At 41.4% G+C, this 21682-nt stretch overlaps 1 protein-coding gene across 4 annotated transcripts in view; it reads right to left on the bottom strand.

The window, feature by feature from the left end:
• Nucleotides 1-21682, bottom strand: part of ARMC9 (armadillo repeat containing 9) — a 142982-nt gene that overhangs the window by 102973 nt on the left and 18327 nt on the right. For all 4 annotated transcript variants that reach the window (XM_058299898.2, XM_058299899.2, XM_058299897.2 and 1 more), the window contains 3 exons: nucleotides 12781-12873; nucleotides 9579-9603; nucleotides 1524-1681 (listed from right to left, as the gene is read on the bottom strand). In XM_058299898.2, coding sequence (XP_058155881.1) covers nucleotides 1524-1681; nucleotides 9579-9603; nucleotides 12781-12873 — 276 coding nt within the window. The remainder of the gene's footprint in view (nucleotides 1-1523; nucleotides 1682-9578; nucleotides 9604-12780; nucleotides 12874-21682) is intronic.

A 21682-nucleotide genomic window follows, 5' to 3' on the forward strand; every position in this document is an offset into this window, starting at 1 on the left:
ATTGGAAAAAAAGTCTGGAATGTTAACAAGGTTATTACTAAGTAACATAATTACACATATTTTAAAATTTAATTTTTGCATAGTTCAATATTTTTGAAATTTTCTATACTACATATATTTGCAATCAGGTTTTTTGAGCTATGAAAAATTTTAATATACAAACTTACAAAGGTGATAAAATTATATAGAACATAACAACACCCACAGAGATACATACAAATAAATACAAGTAAAACTGAATAAATCTGAATAAAATAGGTTGATTGCATCACTGTCTACACTTTGTTTGTGATATTGCACTAGAGTTTTACAAAATATAACCATTGGGGGAAACTGAGCAATGTGTACTTGGGATTCTCTGAACTACTTCTTATAACTGCATGCTAATCCACAATTATCTCAATTTTTTTAAAAAGGAAAAAACAACTTCACATCTCCACACAGAGATTTTATTGTCTTAATTTTTTTTTTCAAGTGAAACACTAGAGCCACTTCCATTAATGTCAGGAATAAGAGAAGGACATAAAATCACATCATTCAACCATGTCCCATGGGTCTTAGCCAATGTACTGAGACAAGGGGGAAAAGTTATGATAAATAAGGGGAAAAATAGACCAAAAATATCATTATTTGCAGATGATACAATTATCAATCTAGAATACAAGAAAATCTACCAAAAACCCTGTCAGATGAATAGGATTCAGAAATATAGGTGAATACAAAATCAGTATCTGCCAATCAATGGCTTTCCTACAGACCAGCCCAGTATTTTGCCCCCACTTTTATGACATCACATAATTTTTTTTCCTGTTGCCAAATAATTCAACCTATTCTTAAGAATAAGGTCGAGGCAGTGGACTTGGCCCAGTGGTTAGGGCGTCTGTCTATCACATGGAAGGTATGAGGTTCAAACCCCGGGCCTCCTTGACCTGTGTGGAGCTGGCCCATGCGCAGTGCTGATGCGCGCAAGAAGTGCCCTGCCATGCAGGGGTGTCCCCCGCGTAGGGGAGCCCCACATGCAAGTAGTGCCCCCATAAGGAGAGCCACCCAGTGCAAAACAAAGTGCAGCCTGCCCAGGAATGGTGCCACACACACAGAGAGCTGATACAAGATGACGCAGCAAAAAAAAAAGAAACACAGATTCCCATGCCGCTGACAACAACAAAAGCGGACAAAGAAGAAGATTCCGCAAAAAGACACAGAACAGACAACCGGGGTGGGCGGGGGGGGAGAGGGGGGGGAAGAGAAATAAATAAATCAATAAAATCTAAAAAAAAAAAAAAGAATAAGGTCGAAAATAATACATGGTAGATGTATTGGGAAGAAGAGATAAAACATTGCAAGCAGCATGATTAAAATCAGCTTGAAAATGTGGTTTCCATATTCAAAACACACATGAGCTCCTGAATGGAGGCAGAAGCAGGTTCCCCTGGCTTGGGAGTGGCCAGGATCCTATAGCAACACAGCCCGTGCCCAGAATACTTCATTTCCTTCAAACAGACAGAGGTGCATTTGGTCCTTACCATCTTGCCACTGACCGTGGCCTCTAGCGAGTCCACCAGCTCCGCTGTGACCCCAATGAGATTGTGGTAGTCTGCCTGGATCTTGCTGTATCGTCTCAGGTATGTCATTGACCGACGCTCTGCTTCCACCAGCTGCTGGTGAAGCTGCTGCAACATTTCTAGGGAGACAATTTACATTAAAACCAAACAGAAGAACAGCAACAAAAGCCCCATAAAAAGTTTTTAAAATTATATTGTTTTCAAAGGACTCCCATGCCTCCTGCCAGAATATTTTGCTGAAACAATGAACTTGAAAATTCATGTTTGACACTGTACTTCTATTTCTTTACACAAAGTGCTTTGAAATCACTGATTTTACATTTCTTGTTTCTGCATGTTCAACTGAACCATTGCTGGTTTTCCTAACAAAATCTATTTCCTTGACTGAACCCCACGCAACTTCTTTTAGTTCTTCTTTCTATGTATAAGAAACAAAATCGTTTCCTTCTATACTCAGCACATGGAATTAGCTGAGCCACACCTGTGTCCTCTTCCCTGTTTTTGCCCTGTGAAGTTAACTGGGGGACAAGTCATATATCTGCAGGACGGCTTGACAGGTATGAGAAAAACTAGAATCCGGAATAAGATTCCAGGTGCCCGCTCTGCCAGCTTAAGAGCGCACAGAGCTCCCCTCTCCCATCCAGGCCTCAGAGCAGGCAGCCTTGGAAGGGTCCAGCTTGGAAGCCCCATGCCCCACCCCACCCCCGGCCTGGTGGGACCGATGGCCAAGCCATCCCAGGAACAGGTGGCGTAGGTGACGTTTCAACCTCCCTTGGTGTCAGCACATCTCTGCCCTATCCTACTTTTCCCCTTCCCTTGAAGACTATGTTTTGGATGGAAGGAAATAGTGCTGCTCCCAAGCCCAACTAACTCACGACTGACGTCATTCAGGCACTGTGCAATATTTAAAGTCTTCGTTTTAGGCCATGTTTCGTGTAGACAGAGACATATTTAAAATTTATAAAAACCTAGTCAGTGGTGACAATTGTGGTTAACAGTATAAACGCAAGAATGTTTTTCTATTACAAAGTGTTAAGAATATGGAGGGAAGCGGATTTGGCCCAACCAATAGGGCATCCGTCTACCACATGGGAGGTCCAAGGTTCAAACCCAGGGCCTCCTGACCCGTGTGATGAGCTGGCCCACATGCAGTGCTGATGTGCACAAGGAGTGCCCTGCCACGCAGGGGTGTCCCCCACGTGGGGGAGCCCCACGTGCAAGGAGTGAGCCCCGTACGGAGTGCCACCCAGCGTGAAAAAAGTGCAGCCTGTCCAGGAGTGGCACCGCACACACAGAGAGCTGACGCAGCAAGATGACGCAACAAAAAGAAACACAGATTCTGGGTGCTGCTGACAAGAATACAAGCGGACACAGAAGAACACACAGCGAATGGACACAGAGAACAGACAACTGGGGGGGCGGGGAAGGGGAGAGAAATTAAAAAATAGTAATAATAAAAATAAATTAATTAAAAGAATATGGCGATACACGGAAAAACATAACTAATGTGACAGAGACTATAGTTAACAGTAATATTTTTACAAATATTATGGCAAAGAAGGCACTATACCAATGCTAAGGGTCAAGAATGGGGGCAGTGTTAAGGGGGTAAGGGATTTTTCCTTTTGGAGTAACGAAAACGTTCTGAAATGAACCGAGCTGGTGACAGCACAACCTTGTGATGAAACTGAGAGCCACTGAGGGTCTACTTTGGATGGACTGTACAAGGCAGGGAACCGTATAACACAGGGAACCCTGTAGTGAATGATGTACGGTGGTTAACAGTACAAATCTGAGAATATTCTCTCATGAACTATGACAAATACACAATACTAATACATGGTGTTAATAGAATGGTTTGTGGGGAAAATACACCAAATATAAGCTATGGACTATTGACAGCATGGTATTATGATGATATTCTTTCATCAACTGTAACAAAAGCATCACAACAATGTAAGATGGTGGTAGGACAATATATGGAAATCCTGTATGGGATTATTTTGTCAACTCAGAACTTCTCAAAAAAAAAAAAATTATAAAGACTTGGGCTTAAAATCTAATTCTACTATTTTCTTGCTGGGCAACCTTAGACAAGATATTTAACTTTTGGTTCTCACTTCTTAATCTATAAAATTATAATTACCTTGAAGGATTACTGTGAGGATTAAATGAGAACATACTTTCAAAGTGCCTAGTAGAATGGCCCATCACAGGTAACCAATAAGTGGTAACTATTATTATTTCATGAAAATGGGTCAACATTTTCTAAATGTATTTCTGTGCATGTGGATAGTTTGAAAAGGTGGCAGAAAGGTTACATCCTGAAGCAATGGTATGTAAACTTTGTAATATATCAGAATCATCTAAAAAATGTGTTAAAAATAAAACCAATCAGGCCACGCCCTCAGAGATTCTGATTCTGTAGATTTTGGGTGGGGTCTAAGCATCTATATTTTCAACAAACTTCCCAGTGGCTCTGAAGCATATCACAAGTCTGAGAACCATTGTCCTAAATTATTCATTCTTCTTAGTTTATGTCCTAAATGGCTACAAGGGTCTCCTACCTTTGAACTGTATTTCAAAATAATTTCACATTTCACAATTACGTGCTAGTGTGCAGAAGCATATATTCACAATAAAATCTAATAAAACTCTAAATCTCATTAAAATATCACATGAAAATGAACTACTACAATTATTATTACTCAGCACCATCAAATCTTAGTACTGAAAGACAACTTTAAACTATCATCTGGCCTAGAACTTACATCCAGTACTTGAACCACTAGAGACCATTCCTGGAAATCATTTGTTAAGCTTCTCCTTAACATTATTAGGGAGAAGGGGTCATGACCTTCTTCCTGCTTCTCCCAGTGTGTTAAAATTTTGCTAAGTATTTTTAAAGCTTTCTTATGTGTACAAAACTCAAAATTAGATAAATTAAAACTTCCAACATTGAAAATTCTACAGAATACTCATAATCCATTTAATGGCAATACATATTAAAGAGCTTCTGAGCAAACTTACTCAACATATGTCAAGTGGCACATGATGAATGAAGGACTGAAACCCTTTAGTTGGGCCAATGACCTCCCAGATCATCCATGTAAATGTCACCAGAGTGGTCCCTCTTTAAGGGGGACTACACAAAGGAATTCTTCCTCACAGAAATTCATTTTGCAATCAACTAAATATAAGGGAATGTTTGTAGAACTCTGGTCTTAGAAACCCAGAATTGGAATTTAGGGCAATTTCAAAATATAGCATGTCTGAGAGAAGAGAAACCTAACATCCAGCAGCCTACAGGAATCAAAAAAAAAAAAAATAGGCAAGCGGGTTGAAATGTTCGTGACCACTTAACAGAAACAACCTGCTCTCCAGAGACATCGCCCTGAAGACATGTTAGTTGGCTAGAAACAGGACCTGGCTGTTACTGTAAGCTATTTGGGGAACGACTCAAAAGATATCAATTGTTTTTCAGAGCATTAAACAGAACTTTGACTTTTTTCCCTGTCTAAAGCTTTACGAGACAATGACCACTAAGCCAAGATGCCTGGCCATGCAAGACTTCAGCTTTTAAGGAGATGTCTTATTAGAAATTCCAGGTTATTTTAATAGAACTGTCTTAGTCATGCCAGTAAAATTAATTGAGACTCTTCATATTTCAAAACTACTGGCAGAAGTCTGTGCAAAAGTCCACAGAACTGCAAGCCAAGTTTTAAACAAGAGATATATGCAACTAAAAGTATGTCAGTTAAAGTTGTACAAAGTTTCCTATAATTCCAGCACGCAATGAATCAGTAACAAAAGTGATGTAAATCTCTCCTCAGCCAAGAAGCCAAGCTTTCTCTGCATTTTTAAAAAATGAGAGTTTAATGAGAGTTTAATTTGAGAGCCCCTTTGGCTCCTCAAGACAAAATGATAAATATTAAAATATGGAATTGTCTTTTTAACTTAATATAAAAACCTAAAATCACTCAATCGTTACAGTATGATACACACTCTCTTCTTTGTATTTAGATATAAACTGGTTCTTTGCTACTTTGGTAATCCACAAACAGTAGATGAAGAAAGTCCTAACTTACAATTAATATAGGGGAAGCAGATTTGGCTCACCTGATAGAGCATCTGCCTATCACATAGGAGGTCCAGGGTTCAAAAACAGGTGGTCCATGTGGTGAGCTGGCCCACGCGCAGTGCTGATGCACGCAAGAAGTGCCGTGCCACACAGGGGTGCCCCCCGCGTAGAGGACCCCCACGCGCAAGGAGTGCGCCCCGTAAGGAGAGCAGCCCTGCACAAAAAAAACGCAGCCTGCCCTGGAGTGGCACTGCATACATGGAGAGCTGATGCAGCAAGATGATGCAACAAAAAGAGACACAGATTTCCAGTGCCACTGACAAGAATACAGGTGGACACAGAAGAACACACAGTGAATGGACATAGAGAGCAGACAACGGGGGGGGGGAGGAGGGAAGAGGAGAGAAATAAATAAATAATAAATCTTTAGGAAAAAAAAAAAGAATATAGGTCATCATTTTTAAAAAAAACATTTAGATCTTTGACCTCTAGAATATGAGCAGTAGCTCATGTTCTGAAGGGGCCAAACCTACAAATATCAGAAATTTCTGTGTCCTTTTAAAATGGCTAGGTGAAAATAAAATCTTTGTGCTATACTGTCAACCTAAGTTTTCATTCTAAACACCATTGTTTGGTGTGTTTTATGGGTTCTGGGAGAATTTTCCACTCTAAGCACTTTTTTTGCCTTCTTCAAAAGCTTATGGAAAGTGTCCTTTATCCATGAAACATCTTCCAGCAAGTCTCATAGGATAATTTTACCCAAACACATCAAATTAAATTGGGGGTGTGTCTGTGTCTTGTGGTTGTTGCAGCAACTAAAAGAGGCCAGAGTCCCGCCAACAAGGGCCCTGTTGGTGTATCTCTGATCTTGGCAGTAAGACTGTGTCACAAGTTTATTCAGCCACAGACTGGGCTTGCCAGACTCAACTCCACCAGACATTCTGCCTGGCTAGCCACAGAAAACTATCAGATCACATGTAAAGAAGGCTTGCCAACACTGGTCTCCCTGCAGAAAGATCTGTAGAAAAACTCAGGCTCCTCCATTTGTACTATCCCTCCTATGCGTATCTTCACTGCAGGATGGGCTGCTTTTCAGAGGCCTAAGTGGTTCCTTGCAGAAAGCTAGCCTCAAAACTGCAAGGGAGAGTGGCGGTGACAGGAGCTGACAGAAACTCAGGACTCAGAGAAGTTTCTCACCAGTCTTCCCTTCCCCGGTGCCTAGGAGGCCAAAGGCTAAATTTGACCAGGGGCTTAGCAGATTCAAACCAGACCTAGGGCAGTTCTCTGGGGCCCAAAGGATGTGGGAGAGGTGGTAGTTTTAAAGTGTCTGCAAATTCTTTGAACTCCTCCCGAACAAGAGGTGGAGCGGAAGTCCCCTTCTTTGAAGTACAGGCTGGCCTTAGAATTTGCTTTTAAGGAAGAAGATGCAGCAGAAATGACGAGTGACTTCAGAGGCTCCCACCTGGCTCTCCCGGGGACGCTTGCCCTGGGAACCGAGCCACAGGGTAGATCTTCTAGTGACGGGCCTCTGCTAAGAGCCCAGCTGATGGCCAGCCTTGACCATGGGATCTATCAGTGTGCAGGACAAAGCTCTCAAGATGCCAGCCCATGTGAGACCCCAAGGGAGAACTGCCTCACTGAGCCAGGACACCAAACCACGGAGGATGGTGATGATGGCAGGCGATGATGATAATAAATGAACGCTGTTGTTTTATGCCACAACGTTTGGAGTGGCTCATTATGCAGCAACAGAACAGTGGGGTGAAGGTGCATTTCGAGGAGTTGCAGGGCAAGATCCAAATGCCATGCTGGGTTCAAGAGGCCCAACAGTGTTGGGTGTGAGAAAGCGGGCCCAGAGCACACCCCAGCCAAGGACAGGACGTGCTAACACCTCAAGGAGCAGGTGAAGCGCCGCAGAGGCCGTTGGGGCCCTAGCCTGGAGATCAGCCATGCTGCTGAGTAGGGCAGCCCCAGGGAGCTCCAGGCTGGCGCTAAAGCCAGAGAGCAGCTGGCAACCTCAGGCCCTCCAGGTTGACCCCAGGAGGCACTCCCGTAACCCGGTACCTCCCTCTGCCGCCAGGCAGGGGATGGAGGGGAAGAATTCCATGAGTGCTGCAGGTGGGGGCAGCCAGCCACACACAGAGAAGAGCTCAGGGGGGCAGGCGGGGGGAGGCGCGGCTGCAACCAGGGCGCAGCCCTCCCCGGCTGAACCTCCCAGAGCTCCATCAAATCTGAAGCACTGCTTGCTTATCGACTGCTGGCAAAGAGCTAAATAAGTGATGAATACTTCCTTTCTTTACAAAACCATAACTCTCAAAAGAAGCACGGCAAAACAGTGCCAGGAAGTTCTGAAATCCTCTCTAATATTACTCTGCTTTGAAAAGGGCAAATGTGAAATGTTATGGCACAAAAGATCAATTCCCTATAGTGAAACTCCACCGGCTGGGAACGGAGGAACAGGCCACCAACACTCAAAGACGTAGGCTCTTCCTGACGGCCACAATTTCATAATGTGGCTTCAAAGATAAACTCAGGCAAAATCCCCAGCTGTGACCACCAACTTCCTATGAGCTTTGCACCTTACTGAAAAACACACACTACTGGTAAAAATTACTGACCACAGAAAAACATCACTTTATGCTAAAAACCTCGGATTGGCCAGTTTGGACGGGAAGCGGCTGCATGTCAGGGTGCTGCTTTTGGAGCCCCCAGAAGGCCCAGGCGCTGGTTCTGTTCTGTGTCAGGGCTGCTCCTGTGAAGGGAGAGGCGCTGGCCCTGCAGCACCGGGGCGCTGAAGAGTGTTTATTTTTTCTACATTTAAATTCTCTGTTGTAGATTTATGTAAAAATACATTCTCTTTTTGAAAAAAAAAGACTTTCATGTCTTGTAACAAATAAACCACTTCAGATTGGAATTTCTACTTTGTTAAAAAAAAAAAAAAATGGAAATGCTTTATAAGAACAATTTCTCCACATGGTGTCAATAAAAGGGGGTATGGAAAAAATATACACCAAATGTACACTATGGACAACTGTTAGTGGTAACAGTCTCATGATGTCCTTCCAGAACCCGTAACAAATGTTCCACAACAATGTAAGGTGGTGGTGGAGGGCTGTTAAATGGGAGTCTGCACATGATGCGTGATTGTTTCGTACATTCACAACTTCTCTAATAAAAAATACATTAAAAAAACAAAACGGAGTAGTGGATGTGGCTCAGCCACTTGGGTGCCTGCCTACCACATGGGAGGTCCCAGGTTTGGGTCCTGGGGCCTCATAAAAGAAGACAAGCAGATGTCGCCTCCCATCCAGAGAGCCAGATCCGCCCCACTGCAACAAGCAGAGGCCACAAGCAGAGGCCGCAGCCTCCTGGAGGGGATGTGGCTCAGCCTGTTGGGCACTCCCCTCTCCTGTGGGAGGTCCCGGGTTCAGTTCCCGGTCCCTCCTGGAGAAGGTGAGCAAACAATGAGCAGACAGAGGAGTGAACCATCTGCGGGAAGGGAGAAAAAGAAAAATAAGGTAAATAAAAAATACATCTTTAAAAAAATAAATTTTAAAAATTAAAAAACAAAAGACCAAGTACTCCAGACTGCTGCTGAGATAAGGCCCCATTTGGCTAGTTCTATCTAGATAAATGTGGTGCTGTGTCTCCTAACTGTGCTTCTGCAGTTACCTCCCTTGGGGATATTACTTGGATTCTCTTCCTTTCTCCATGTCTTAGCTATCTGGTAAACAAAATGGAGCCCACAGTACCAGCCATCCTGAAAAGTGGGCCTCAAGGAATCAGAGACACATGGCTGCAAAGCGCTTCATAAACACTGACTTTTAAAGGCGTCATTTGTCAAGTCCATGAATACTCTCTCTCAATCCCTAGCTCACTACTAGAAACCTGAGTTGGCAAGAGTCCTTATATACATTTTAATATAGGTGATTTACCTTTGTTACTTTGTCCATTCTCCTTCTGGGATGAAAAAGAAGTTCAGGAAAACAGATGTTCAGATAAGGTAGGGTATCTCCCATTGCGTGACCAATTTAAGAAAGAACCTCAGTGTGGCAAAACAGAATTCTCAAGACAAGAAGCCAGCAGCCAAATGTTGCTATAAATAGCTATGACAGTTACTGACTTCTCAATATTTGGATGACTCACTTCCAAATAAATCCTCTTCTCTCCATCTCAATCATTCCTGTGTGAGTCCAAGCCTCGCACTGTTTCAACAGCCTCCTAACTGGCCTCTTTGCTCCCTTTCAAAAGCCCTTCCCTACTGCTCCTAAAACGGTCTACAAAAAATGCAAACTTGAATTCATACTCTTGAAACTCCATAACTTCATTTTTAAAGCTTTATCCTATGGAAACTGAGATGGGATGAGACCACCAGAGCCCAGAGGTTCCGTTCACAGACTCAGGAGGCAGAATGCCTGGGCTGGATCTCTGGTTGCAGGACCAGAGGCCAATTATTTAACCTGGTTTGTTTTGGGTTTTTTAAAATGTTTTTGGTAATGTTTGATGAAGATATAATTCATATACTACAAAATTCACCCATTTAAAGTGTACATTTCTAAGGTTTTTAGTCTATTTACAGGGTTGCACAGCAATTGCCATAATCAATTTTAAAACATTCTCATCACCCCAAAAAGAAACCCATTAGCAGTTACTCCCATTCTCCCATTCTCTCAGTCCCTAGCAACCACTTATTTATTTTGTCTCTATGGATTTGCCTATTCTGGACCTTTCTTACCAATGGAATCAATAGGTGATCTTTGATCTGGCTTCTTTCACTCAGCATAATGTTTTTGTCCATGTTATAGTGTGTATTGGAATTCCATTCATTTTGCTACCAGATAATATTCCATGGTATAGACAGACCACATTGTGTTTATCCATTCATCACCAGGTAGATATTTGGACTATTTTCAGTTTTTGGCAATTGTGAATAATGCTGCTGTGAACATTTGCGCAAAAGTCTTATGTGAATGTTTGTTTTCATTTCTTTTGGAGCAGAGTGGATAATTGCTGGGTCATATGGTAACTCTTATGGTTAACCTTTTGAGGAAACAATCTGCTTTTGAAGAACATTTAAGGATATGGGGAATATGTTCTCTGCACTTGGTAAAAATATTAAATACATACACATCTATCTATCTATCCACATTTATTGTGTATATGACACGCTTTGGGGTATATGTATGTATAAATACATTTCTGTGTTTTCCAAATTTTCTATAAAGGAATATGTATCACTTTTATAATAGCGAGAAAAAGAGTGTTGTTACTGTTTTGTTTTATTTTTAGGAGGTACTGGGGATTGAGCCCAGGACCTCTCACATGAGAAGAAGGTGCTCAACCACTGAGCTACACCTGCTCCCCTACTGTTTTTTTTTTCAGTGTAAGTATGACCATGTCATTCTCCCACTTAAAAAATTTCAAAGACTCTTCATTACTTACAGGACCTCACACAAATCTTTGTGGCCTGACCCCTGCCTAGTCTCTGACTTGCTCTATCTCAATCCTTCTGCTTTGGCAATACTGGATTCTTTACAGTCTCCCAAACACACTGACTCAGTGTCTTTGCACAGGCTGTTCCCTCTACCTGGAATTCCCACTCCTCACTCTGCCTACCTCACAAATTCCCATTTTATTGTTTGAAACTCCAACTTGGCTAAGAGAACCATGTCGTGACCCTTTTCTTTGTATCCTTAATTCCAAGAATATTATTTAACTCAGAGCAGAAGTTTAATAAAGGTGTTGTGGATCTGAACTGCAAATATTTCTAAGTAACAAGGGAAAGAAAAGAATCACATTTACAGTTCACTACTATATTTTACTATCTGCTTCAACACATGTCAAATAGGATGAGAGATAACAAGTACTTACAAACTATAAAACAGCTAACATTTATCATGCACTTACTATGTGCCAGACTGTTTTAATTCAATCCTCATAATTTTCCCATGAAGTCAATAATACTAATATACTTACATACTCTTAATATAATTAATATACTTTACCATGTAAAATAATTTCTGTTGATTAACATAGCACACATTAAAAGTTTTAAACTGAGAAATACTGTTTTTAAAAGTATTAAAAGAATCTTAAGTTGGAAATGTTTCCCAATTTCACAGAAAGCTGCCATATTTATATAAATAAATCTGGGAGGAAAATGGCTTGGACATACCACCATCACAATATTCTAGGGTAGAAGGAAGTATGGGAACAAAAGCCATCAGGAGATGAGAACAGAGGTTGTAGTTCAGTTTGACTGTGGACAGTTTTGAGGCTGGGCGAAAGATGTGAATGCAGGCAACGAGGAGCACTCACTAAAGGCTAAGAAGTGACAAAAGAGTTTAAATTATAAAAAGGGAGTTGAATGAGCTAGAGATAGAAAAGAAGGGAATGGAATTATGCAGCAAAGCAGACTAAATAGTTCATTAATTTAAACACAACAGAACAAGCAGCAACTTTGCAATTCAAAATGCTATATTCCTGTTATGAGATAACTTATTAACTCTTGGTATATTCTTGCTCAGAATAAAAAAGAGACAAGTGTCTTTAAAGACTAACGGGCTTTGGGAAATTCAGTCTCCCACAGTGGTCACCGTGCCCTCACATTCGCTCTTCCTGGGGTCCTGGTACCCGTCCAGTGTCCCTTTTCACTCTCAAAAGTGTTCCAATTCGAATCAGATTATGGTAGTGGTTGCACCACTCCATACATTTAATAACAGCCACTGAGCTGTACACTTACATTAGGTTAATTTAATGGTACATAATTATACCTCAATAAAGTGCTAAAAAAAAAAGTTCTGATATGAACGACAAGTTACACAGTCCTCATCCAAATGCCATAGCCTCAAGGCCTTAAAAGTGGTTGACTGATCCTCTTATGTCAAAGGACAATTATTCCAAGGATTCTTTTCCAAAAAGACAGACTTTTTTTTCCTACCAAGACAGCTTCTAGCCCATGACAAAAAAATAAGACCCTAGCTAAGTTTCAGAGAGCCCATACCACAGCAGCTGACTTGCACAGCCTCAGCACAGCCTCCCATTAATGCTGCACTCACCTTGCAAATATTCAGGTAACACTCTGATAGAATCTACTCTAAAAATAGCAGGTGGTCTCTATTTGCATCAAAAGGATACATACAGTGTTAAAAGCTTAGGCGTTTTACTAGCTTTGAAAATTAAAGCCAGAAACTTTTCCAACTTCAACCTTAATTCTGGAGTCCAAGAATCCTGAAGGAAAAAACAAACAAAAATAGAAGTGTTAAATCATGAAACAGACGGCATCGTCAAGGTGATAAATACATTAGGTTAAAGAGCCTGGTCAGAGTTACTGTCACCAAAAGCAAGAAGTCTTGCCAGTGATGCGATGCTGTGAAAACAGGCTTTAGGACATCTGACCAATTCAGTACAGAAGATCCAAGTACCAGCAGCTGAAGGAAAGTACAGAGCTTTTTCATAAACAAGAAAAAAGTAGACAATTTGAATATTTCAGTGATTTAACTATCAGCATGACAAGTAACCTTATTAGGTTGAATACTGAAAATAACCCACACAGTTTGGGTGTCCATGGCACCAGTAGGCATAACATAAGCAGTTACCATGAAATTACTGAAAGTTTCCCAAAGAAAGGGATTCATTTCCATAACAATGCCCACCTTGATCAGGACTAAGGACAGAAGCCTCCAGTACCCCATTATGTCAAGATTAGAGGGAGTGATGTGGCTCAGTGTTTCAGCTGAGCACTGGTTTCCCACATATGAGGTCCAGGGTTCAATCCGTGGCCTCTCAAAAAAAAAAAAAAAAAAGAATTATGGGGAGCAGATGTGGCTTAAGCAGCTGAGCACCAGCTTCCCACACGGGAGGTCCTGGGTTCAGTCCCCGGTGTCCCCTAAAAACAAGAAAACAAACAACAAGCAAACAAAAGAACCAACTCAGGGAAGCTGATGTGGCTCAGTGGCTGAGCACCGGCTTCCCATATACAAGGTCCGGGGTTCAATCCCTGACCCTAGTACCAAAAAGAAAAAGACTGAGAATTTCCCAGAGTTGTTCTGTTGCAGAAGTCGAGAGAGGTTCAATTATTTGCGTATAGAAAGGCCAAGACTCAGGAATAATGTTGGGAAGGAAAAAGGATTTATTTACGGCCAGCTAGGTTCAGAGCTTCTCATTCAAAATCTGAGCCCCGAACAAGTTTTTTGAGTTACTTTTATACAGAGAAGGGGCCCAATGGTTCTTTTTTTTAGTGCTCAATAAGCTTGAATTAACATATATCTTCCACATCGTAGGTAAGCTTTAGCATGGACTTCATACATTCTAGATAAGCTTTTAGCACATTTGGTTTGCATTTTCCCTGAATATTTAAAATTTATAGAGTTTGCATTGCTAAACTGTTTCTCCTGGACTGGAGTTGTTGTCGTGGTTACCAAGGGCGGAAGAGGGGGCAGGGGGGCAGGGGCTGCAGTTCTCACTGTCCCAAATGCACAGCTCAGTCAGGTTATTTATGAAGAGATGACCAGCCCCCCCCCCCACCAATAGCCTACATCAGTTCAAGACACAAAACCTCAAACACAGGAAGCACAAAAATCCCAAGTAAAAATAGAAATCTATCCTAGACACACCATCATGAAACGATAAAATCTCAAAGAGATAAAAACAGATGACTTACAAAGGAACAGCAATTAGACTAACAGCCAACTTCAAAACAGCAACAATTGGAGCTGGAAGACAATGTAATATCTTAAATGTACTAAGAGAAAAAAACTCTAAACCTAGTATTCTAAACTTTGTGTGAGAAAGGCTTCTTCAGACAAACAAGAACTGAAAGAAGAGACTCTCACTAAAAGAGATTTTTAAGAATATGATTCCAAACAGGTGGTTCTCAATGTCAATGCAAAATGGAATATAAGGAAAAATCTGGTAAATACAAGGGTAAATCTCTATACACTCTGTATAAAATAATAGCGATGTCTAATTTGTAGGGTTAAAATACATAATTAAAATACTTTACAACAACAGCACATAAATTGGGAAAGGGATGAGTTAATGCATTCTAAGGTCCTTGTAAGGTTCAGGAAGAGAACAGAGAGGTACTAATTTTACACTTTATTATGTGTGCATGCTAAAATACCTATGATAACTATTATAATAATATATACAGAGAAAGGTAAAAGGCAAAAACTTGGAATAAAATGAATCTCCATGAATATTTAAAGTCACTAGGTTCATTAAAGCATCAGAATCAAGTATCCAAGATCTGCCAGGGAGTGCCAAATCCAAGGGCAGGCTGCTGCAGCCCAAGCCGGTCCCGTCTCTGACTCTCTCAGCAACACCTCACCTTGACCTAAGGCTTTCTCAACATGGCTGTGTCATAACTTTCACAAACAGAAGTCTTCACTGTGAGAAAATACATTGTTCTCTTTCAAGTTTCATCATATTCCCGTTTTACTTCTCCAGTCCTCTAGGAGAGGAAGGTTCAGATGGACCAAGAAAAATAAAGCCCAAAATTCAACTTGGCTACCCTATACCTTTGATGAAATCAGTCAACTAACTGACCTTCAGTTTGGCAGCTAGTATTCAGAAGGGAGGAAAGCCATTTCACAGAATCATAGCTAAATAGGAAACTGAAATGTCCTAGCATTTAGAAGAACAACTGCATCAATTGTTCAGTAGCAGGAGAGCCCCATATAGATTACTGGAAATAGAGGGAGGTCTTTAGAAAAAGCAATTTAATTATATCAAAATTATTTCAGTCTCTAAAATGCATTTCAATAATCCTCCCAGTGGGGCATCTTAATTTTTGGAAGACAACAAAAATTACAATAATGGGCAAATGTTGTTAAAAGATGTTACCCTGAAATATCAATTAAAATGAAGTATAGGGAAGCAGATTTGGTTCAACAGATAGAGCGTCTGCCTACTACATGGGAGGTCCAGGGTTCACACCCAGGGCCTCCTGACCAGTGTGATGAGCTGGCCTATGCGCAGTGCTGATGTGCGAAAGGAGTGCTGTGCCATGCGAGGGTGTCCCCCACATAGGGGAGCCCCACATGCAAGGAGTACGCTCCGTAAGCAGAGCCGCCCAGCGTGAAAAAAGTGCAGCCTGCCCAGGAGTGGCGCCGCACACATGGAGAGCTGACACAGAAAGATGACACAACAAAAAGAAACACAGATTCCAGGTGCCACTGACAAGAATACAAGCGTTGCCGAGTGCAATGAGTGTGCCACAATGATGGGGGAGGTTGTTGGTGTGGGAGGAGTGGGGTGGGGGATGGGGGGGTATATGGGAACTTCTTATGTTTTTTATAATATAACCTTTTTTGTTTTGTATGTATCTTCAAAAACATACAATTTACAAAAATGATTGGGATGGGGGAGTGGGGTGTGGGTTATATGGGAACCTCATGTTTTTTTAATGTAACGTTCTAATTAAAATAAAAAATATAAAAAAAGAACACAAGTGGACACAGAAGAACACACAGTGAATGGACACAGAGAGTAGACAACTGGGGATGGGGCAGGAAAGGGGAGAGAAATAAAAAAAATAAATAAATCTTTAAAAAAAAGAAGTATAATGATTAAAAGAGCTACCAGCAAATAGCTTGATGGAAATAACAGAAAACAATCAGGTGATTAGATATATGCCAAACAAGTGAGAATTTTAATACAAATAAAAAGATATATGGCCGCTAACTATAAAATAAGACTATTTTATTTCAGGCTACTAATTTTCCATTTTCAACTGAAAAGTACATGTGGTACAGGACGTCATCAACACGGGGATGTAAGATTTCCCCTGGAAAAATCTTCCCTCAGAATCAATTAATAAAAAGGTAAAAATCCCTCTTGCTCTAGAGGACAAGAGAGACTGAAGGGGGACTCTAAAAATGCTGAATTAAAGAAAAAGAAAAATAACCTCCAAGATCAGGTAGGAAATTTCCATAGCGGCCCTGCCAGTGCGCCCCCCTCCCCCTCATTTTGTCCCACACAGCTTAGGAGTTGTGCAGAGACAGGACAGCACAGCCCAGGTTCCTCCAGCCCTGGATGCAGAGAACTGAGCCATTCACAGCAGCGAGTGAGAATCCCAACAATGTCCAGGCACAGGGACCTACGTCTGCAGAGAACCAGGGCAAAACACAGGCCACTGAGTTGCACTGCATACAAAAGGGACCCCAGCGGATGGAGGTTAGCAGCAGCGGAACTGTTGGCAAGAGGTGCACACACTCAATCCAGTTTCTGCTGGCTGGACCACCTAAAAACAAAATGGACTTTTCTGGAGTGACCCACCTTCTGGATTGACCCCATCGGGTTCCCCAGGGTGGGATATCCTAATGGGAAAGAAACTGGAGGCAGAAAGCCTCACAGGAAAAAAGAAAAAGACATGTGGGTCCCAGAAATGAAAAGGGTAAGGAAAAGGGAGCACTGAGTGAAGGAAAGAATTTAAACAAATCACAGGAGCTGGGGAGAAAATTCTGCACAGAAACAAACAGAGAATATCAAGATTCCTGGAGAAGGAGCAGAGGAAAGGAAGCTTTCTCCTGAAAGTGAAACAATTAATTGCACAATAAGTATAATCTTAAAAATTATACCACATATCCAGGGCAAGAATCAGAAGAAGAACTGAGAAAATCTGAATAATTAAACATGGGCTATTCTAAAGATCTAGAATAAGTTGGGCCAAGCAGCAAAGAAGAGCCTTAGCACAAGGCCAATCAATAATAAAACCCTAGACAAGAGGAGACACTGACCTTTAGAGTTAACTCATCAAGATAATGTGATGCCTAGATATCAGCCAAAAACTACAAGCCACATTAAGAAACAGGAAGATATGGATCCATCAAGGGAACAAAGTAAAACTTCAGGGGAAAGAAAAACACTTGAGAGAAGACACAGAATTTGGAACAACTAATCAAAGAAATTCAAACAAATCTTCTAAATCAATTCAAGGAGATGAAGGGAAATATAGATTTAGAGCTAACGTATATTAAGAAGACACTGTGTGAGCATAAAGAAGAACTTGAAAGTATAAAAAGAAACATAGAAATTATGGGGATGAAAGGCACAATAATAGAGATTAAAAACACATTAGAAGTATACAACAGAAGATTTGAACAGGCAGAAAAAAAAATGAGTGAACTAGAGGACAGGAAAATTGAAATCATACTATCAGAAGAGCAGGTAAAGAACAGAAAAAAATCAAGCAGTGTCTCAGGGATTCAAGCGACAGCACAAAGCACACAAACATATGTATCATGGATGTCCCAGAAGGAGAAGAGAAGGGAAAAGGGGCAGAAAGAATATTTGAGGAAATAATTATCCAAAATTTCCCAACTCTTATGAAAGACATTAATGTGCAGGAAGCACAACATACTCAGCAAATACAATAAATCTTAATATATCTACTCTGAGACACTAATCAGAATGTCAAATGTCAAAGATAGAGAATTCTGAAAGCAGCAAGAAAAAAGTGATTCATCACATACAAGGGATTCTCAATAAGACTAAGTGCCAATTTCTGATCAGAAACCATGGATATGGGAAGGTGGTAGTTTATTTAAGGTACTGAAAGAGAAAAACTGCCAGCCAAAAAATGTTTTTTTTCCTCTTTTTATTTAAAAAAAAATGTTACATTAAAAAAATATGAGGTCCCCATATACCCCTCACCCCCTCATCCCACTCCTCCCACATCAACCACCCTTTTCATCATCATGGGACATTCATTGCACCTGGTGAATACATTTTGGAGCACTGCTGCACCACATAGATAGTGGTTTACATTGTAGTTTACACTCTGCCCCAGTCCACCCAGTAGGCCATGGCAGGATATATAATGTCCAGCATCTGTCCTTGCAGTACCACCCAGGACAACTCCAAGTCCTGAAAATACCCCCACATCATATCTCTTCTTCCCTCTCCCTACCATCAGCAGCTACCGTGGCCACTTTCTCCACATCAATGCTACAATTTCTTCCATTACTAATCACAATAGTTCCATAGTAGAATATCAGTAAGTCCACTCTAATCCATACTCTATTTCTCCATCCTGTGGACCCTGGGATGGTTATGTCCAGTCCTCCTCTACATCAAGAGGGGGCTTAGGTTCCACATGGATGATGGGTGCAATTCTCCTGCTTGCAGTTGTAGGCACTCTTGGCTCCCTGGTGTGGTGGTTGATCTTCTTCACCTCCCTGTTAGCTGGCCAGGGTAAGTCCAATAAACCAGAGTGTAGGAGTTGCAAGTCTGCTGAGGCTCAGGGCCTGGCTGTCATATGGACAGTCCAGAGATTCAGGTCTCCTGAGTATACACCAACCCCAGCACCAACCACAGGTCCGATAAAAGTAACAGAAGAGGCATGTGTAAAAGGTCACATCTGAGTCCAGCTCCATCACACTCAGGACCACAAACTCCAAAGAAGGGCCAACTGACATGGCACTGAACTTCAGAGTCATCTGCCATGACCACAGAACCTGTGGGTCTCTGTAGCCCTCAGGAAAACCAGTACCTGGACTTGTATCTACTTTGTCTGTCTCTGGGACCCTGCTAGGGCGTGCATAAGCACGATCCCTCTGATGACCTCCCGACTCTTTTTTGGAGACTCATAGCCATATAAACTCATTTGTCCTTTCCATTTCCCCCTTTTATCCAAGGTCAAAAAGCAGTTTTTCAGTTTTTTTCTTTTAAATGTTATATTAAAAAAATATGAGATCCCCATATACCCCCCACCCCCCCTACCCGACTCGACCACATCAACCACCTCTTCCATCATCATGGCACATTCACCGCACCTGGTGAATACATTTTGGAGCACTGCTGCACCACATGGACAGTGGTCTACATTGTAGTCTCTCCCATTCCACCCAGTGGGCCATGGCAGGGCACACAATGTCCAGCATCTGTTCCTGCAGCACCACCCAAGACAACTCCAAATCCTGAAAAAGCGCCCACATCATATCTCTTCTTCCCTCTCCCTACCATCAGCAGCTACCGTGGCCACTTTCTCCACATCAATATTACAATTTCTTCCATTACTAATCACAATAGTTCCCCAACAGAACACCAGTAAGTTCACTCTAATCCATACTCTATTCCTCCATCCTGTGGACCCTGGGATGGTTATGTCCAGTCCCCCTCTACATCAAGAGGAGGCTTAGATGCCACATGGATGATGGATGCAATTTTCTAGCCAAAGTAGATAGAAACCTAGGTACTGGTTCTCCTGAGGGCTACCGGAGACCTGCAGGTTCTATGGTCATGGCAGATGGCTCTGGAGTTCAGGGCCATGTCAGTTGGCCCTACTTTGGAATTTGTGTTCCTGAGTGTGATGGAGTTGACTCAGATATGACCGTTTTACACATGCCTCTTCTATCACTTTTATTGGACCTATTGGTCCAATAAATGCCTATGGCTGGCATTTGTTTTGGTATATACTCAGGAGACCTGAATCTCTGGACTGTCCATATGACAGCAAGGCCCTGAGCCTCAGCAGACTTGCAACTCCTATCCTCTGGCTTATTGGACTTACCCTGGCCAGCTAACAGGGAGGTGAAGAAGATCAACCACCACACCAGGGAGCCAAGAGTGCCTACAAAAAGCAGTTTTTAACACCTGATACTACATGTAGGTTGAGATATTCTGCTGGTCTGAGTTGACCCTTTCATTCAAGGTCTCTTTCTAGTAATCCCTCGGCATCAGGGAGGCTCATCCCCAGGAGTCATGTCCCATGGGGAACTCTATCACATTCCCCAATGGAACAGCAACAATTCCCCAAGTGCAACGGCAAAGACCAATAAAGAAGGATGGTCCAACAATGAGCCCTAGATACTGATGATGATGCTTATGAACCTGTGCACCTGCAATATGAACTAGGCCTACAGCTGTGGGGTGCCTAAGAGTTATCTCCTGAGAGCCTCCATTTTGCTCAAATGTGGCCACTCTCTAAGCCAAACTCAGCATGTAAATGCATTACCTTCCCCCCAGCCAAAACATCTTTATCTGGAAAAACTGTCCTTCAAAAATGAGGGACAGTTTAAAATATTCATAGATAAATACACTGAAAAAGTTTGTCAACAACCCCTATCCTATAAGAATTTCTAAAATGAGTTCTGCAGGTTGAAAGGAAATGACAGGAGAGAATGTTTGGAGTAGCGTGAAGAATGAAGATTATCAGGAAGGGTAACTAAAAGGGTAAATGCTAAATCCAATGGCACTGTATCCTCAATATGTAACTCGTAAATTCTTATAAGAGTCAGAATACAACTGAACAAGAAAAAGGTTTATTTCCTGATAATGGGCATGAAATATAAAGACGTAAAGTGGGACAGAAATAACATAAAGAGGGGGAACAGAAGATGGGAGCAGAGAACATGTATGCTATTGAAACTAAATTGGTATATTTTCAAATTAGTAAGTTTAGGTGTAGTTGTGTAACATAAACCCCAGAGTAACCACAAAGAAAGTATTTTAAAAGTATACAAGAACAGGTATAGCTCAGTGGTTGAGTGCCTGTTTTGCATGCATGAGGTCCTGGGTTCAATTTCTGGTACCTCCTAAAAACAAAACAAAACAAAACAAAAAACAACCTCCCAACAAAGAAAAGCCCAAGACCAGATGGCTTCACAGGTGAATGCTAGCAATTACTCCAAGAAGAATAAATACCAATCCTACTCAAACTCTTCTAAAAAACTGAGCAGAGGGAACAATATCTAACTCATTCTATGAAGCCAACATCACCCTAATACTAAAGCCAGATAAAGATACTATGAGAAAAGAAAATTACAGACCAATTTCTCTTATGAATATAGAAGCTAAAATACTTGCACATTGATTCCAACAGCACATTAAAAGAATATTATACTATGATCAAGTAGATTTTATCCCAGGTATGCAAGGCTGGTTCAGCATAAGAATTAATTAATGTAATATACCACATTAACAAAATAAAGGGAATAAAACCACATGATGATCTCAATTGAGGCAGAAAAAGGCATGTGACAAAATCCAGAATCCTTTCTTGATTAAAAAGCACTTATAAAAAACAGAAATAGAA

This window comes from Dasypus novemcinctus, chromosome 7 (genome assembly GCF_030445035.2).
Source record: "Dasypus novemcinctus isolate mDasNov1 chromosome 7, mDasNov1.1.hap2, whole genome shotgun sequence".
Taxonomy (NCBI): Eukaryota; Metazoa; Chordata; class Mammalia; order Cingulata; family Dasypodidae; genus Dasypus; species Dasypus novemcinctus.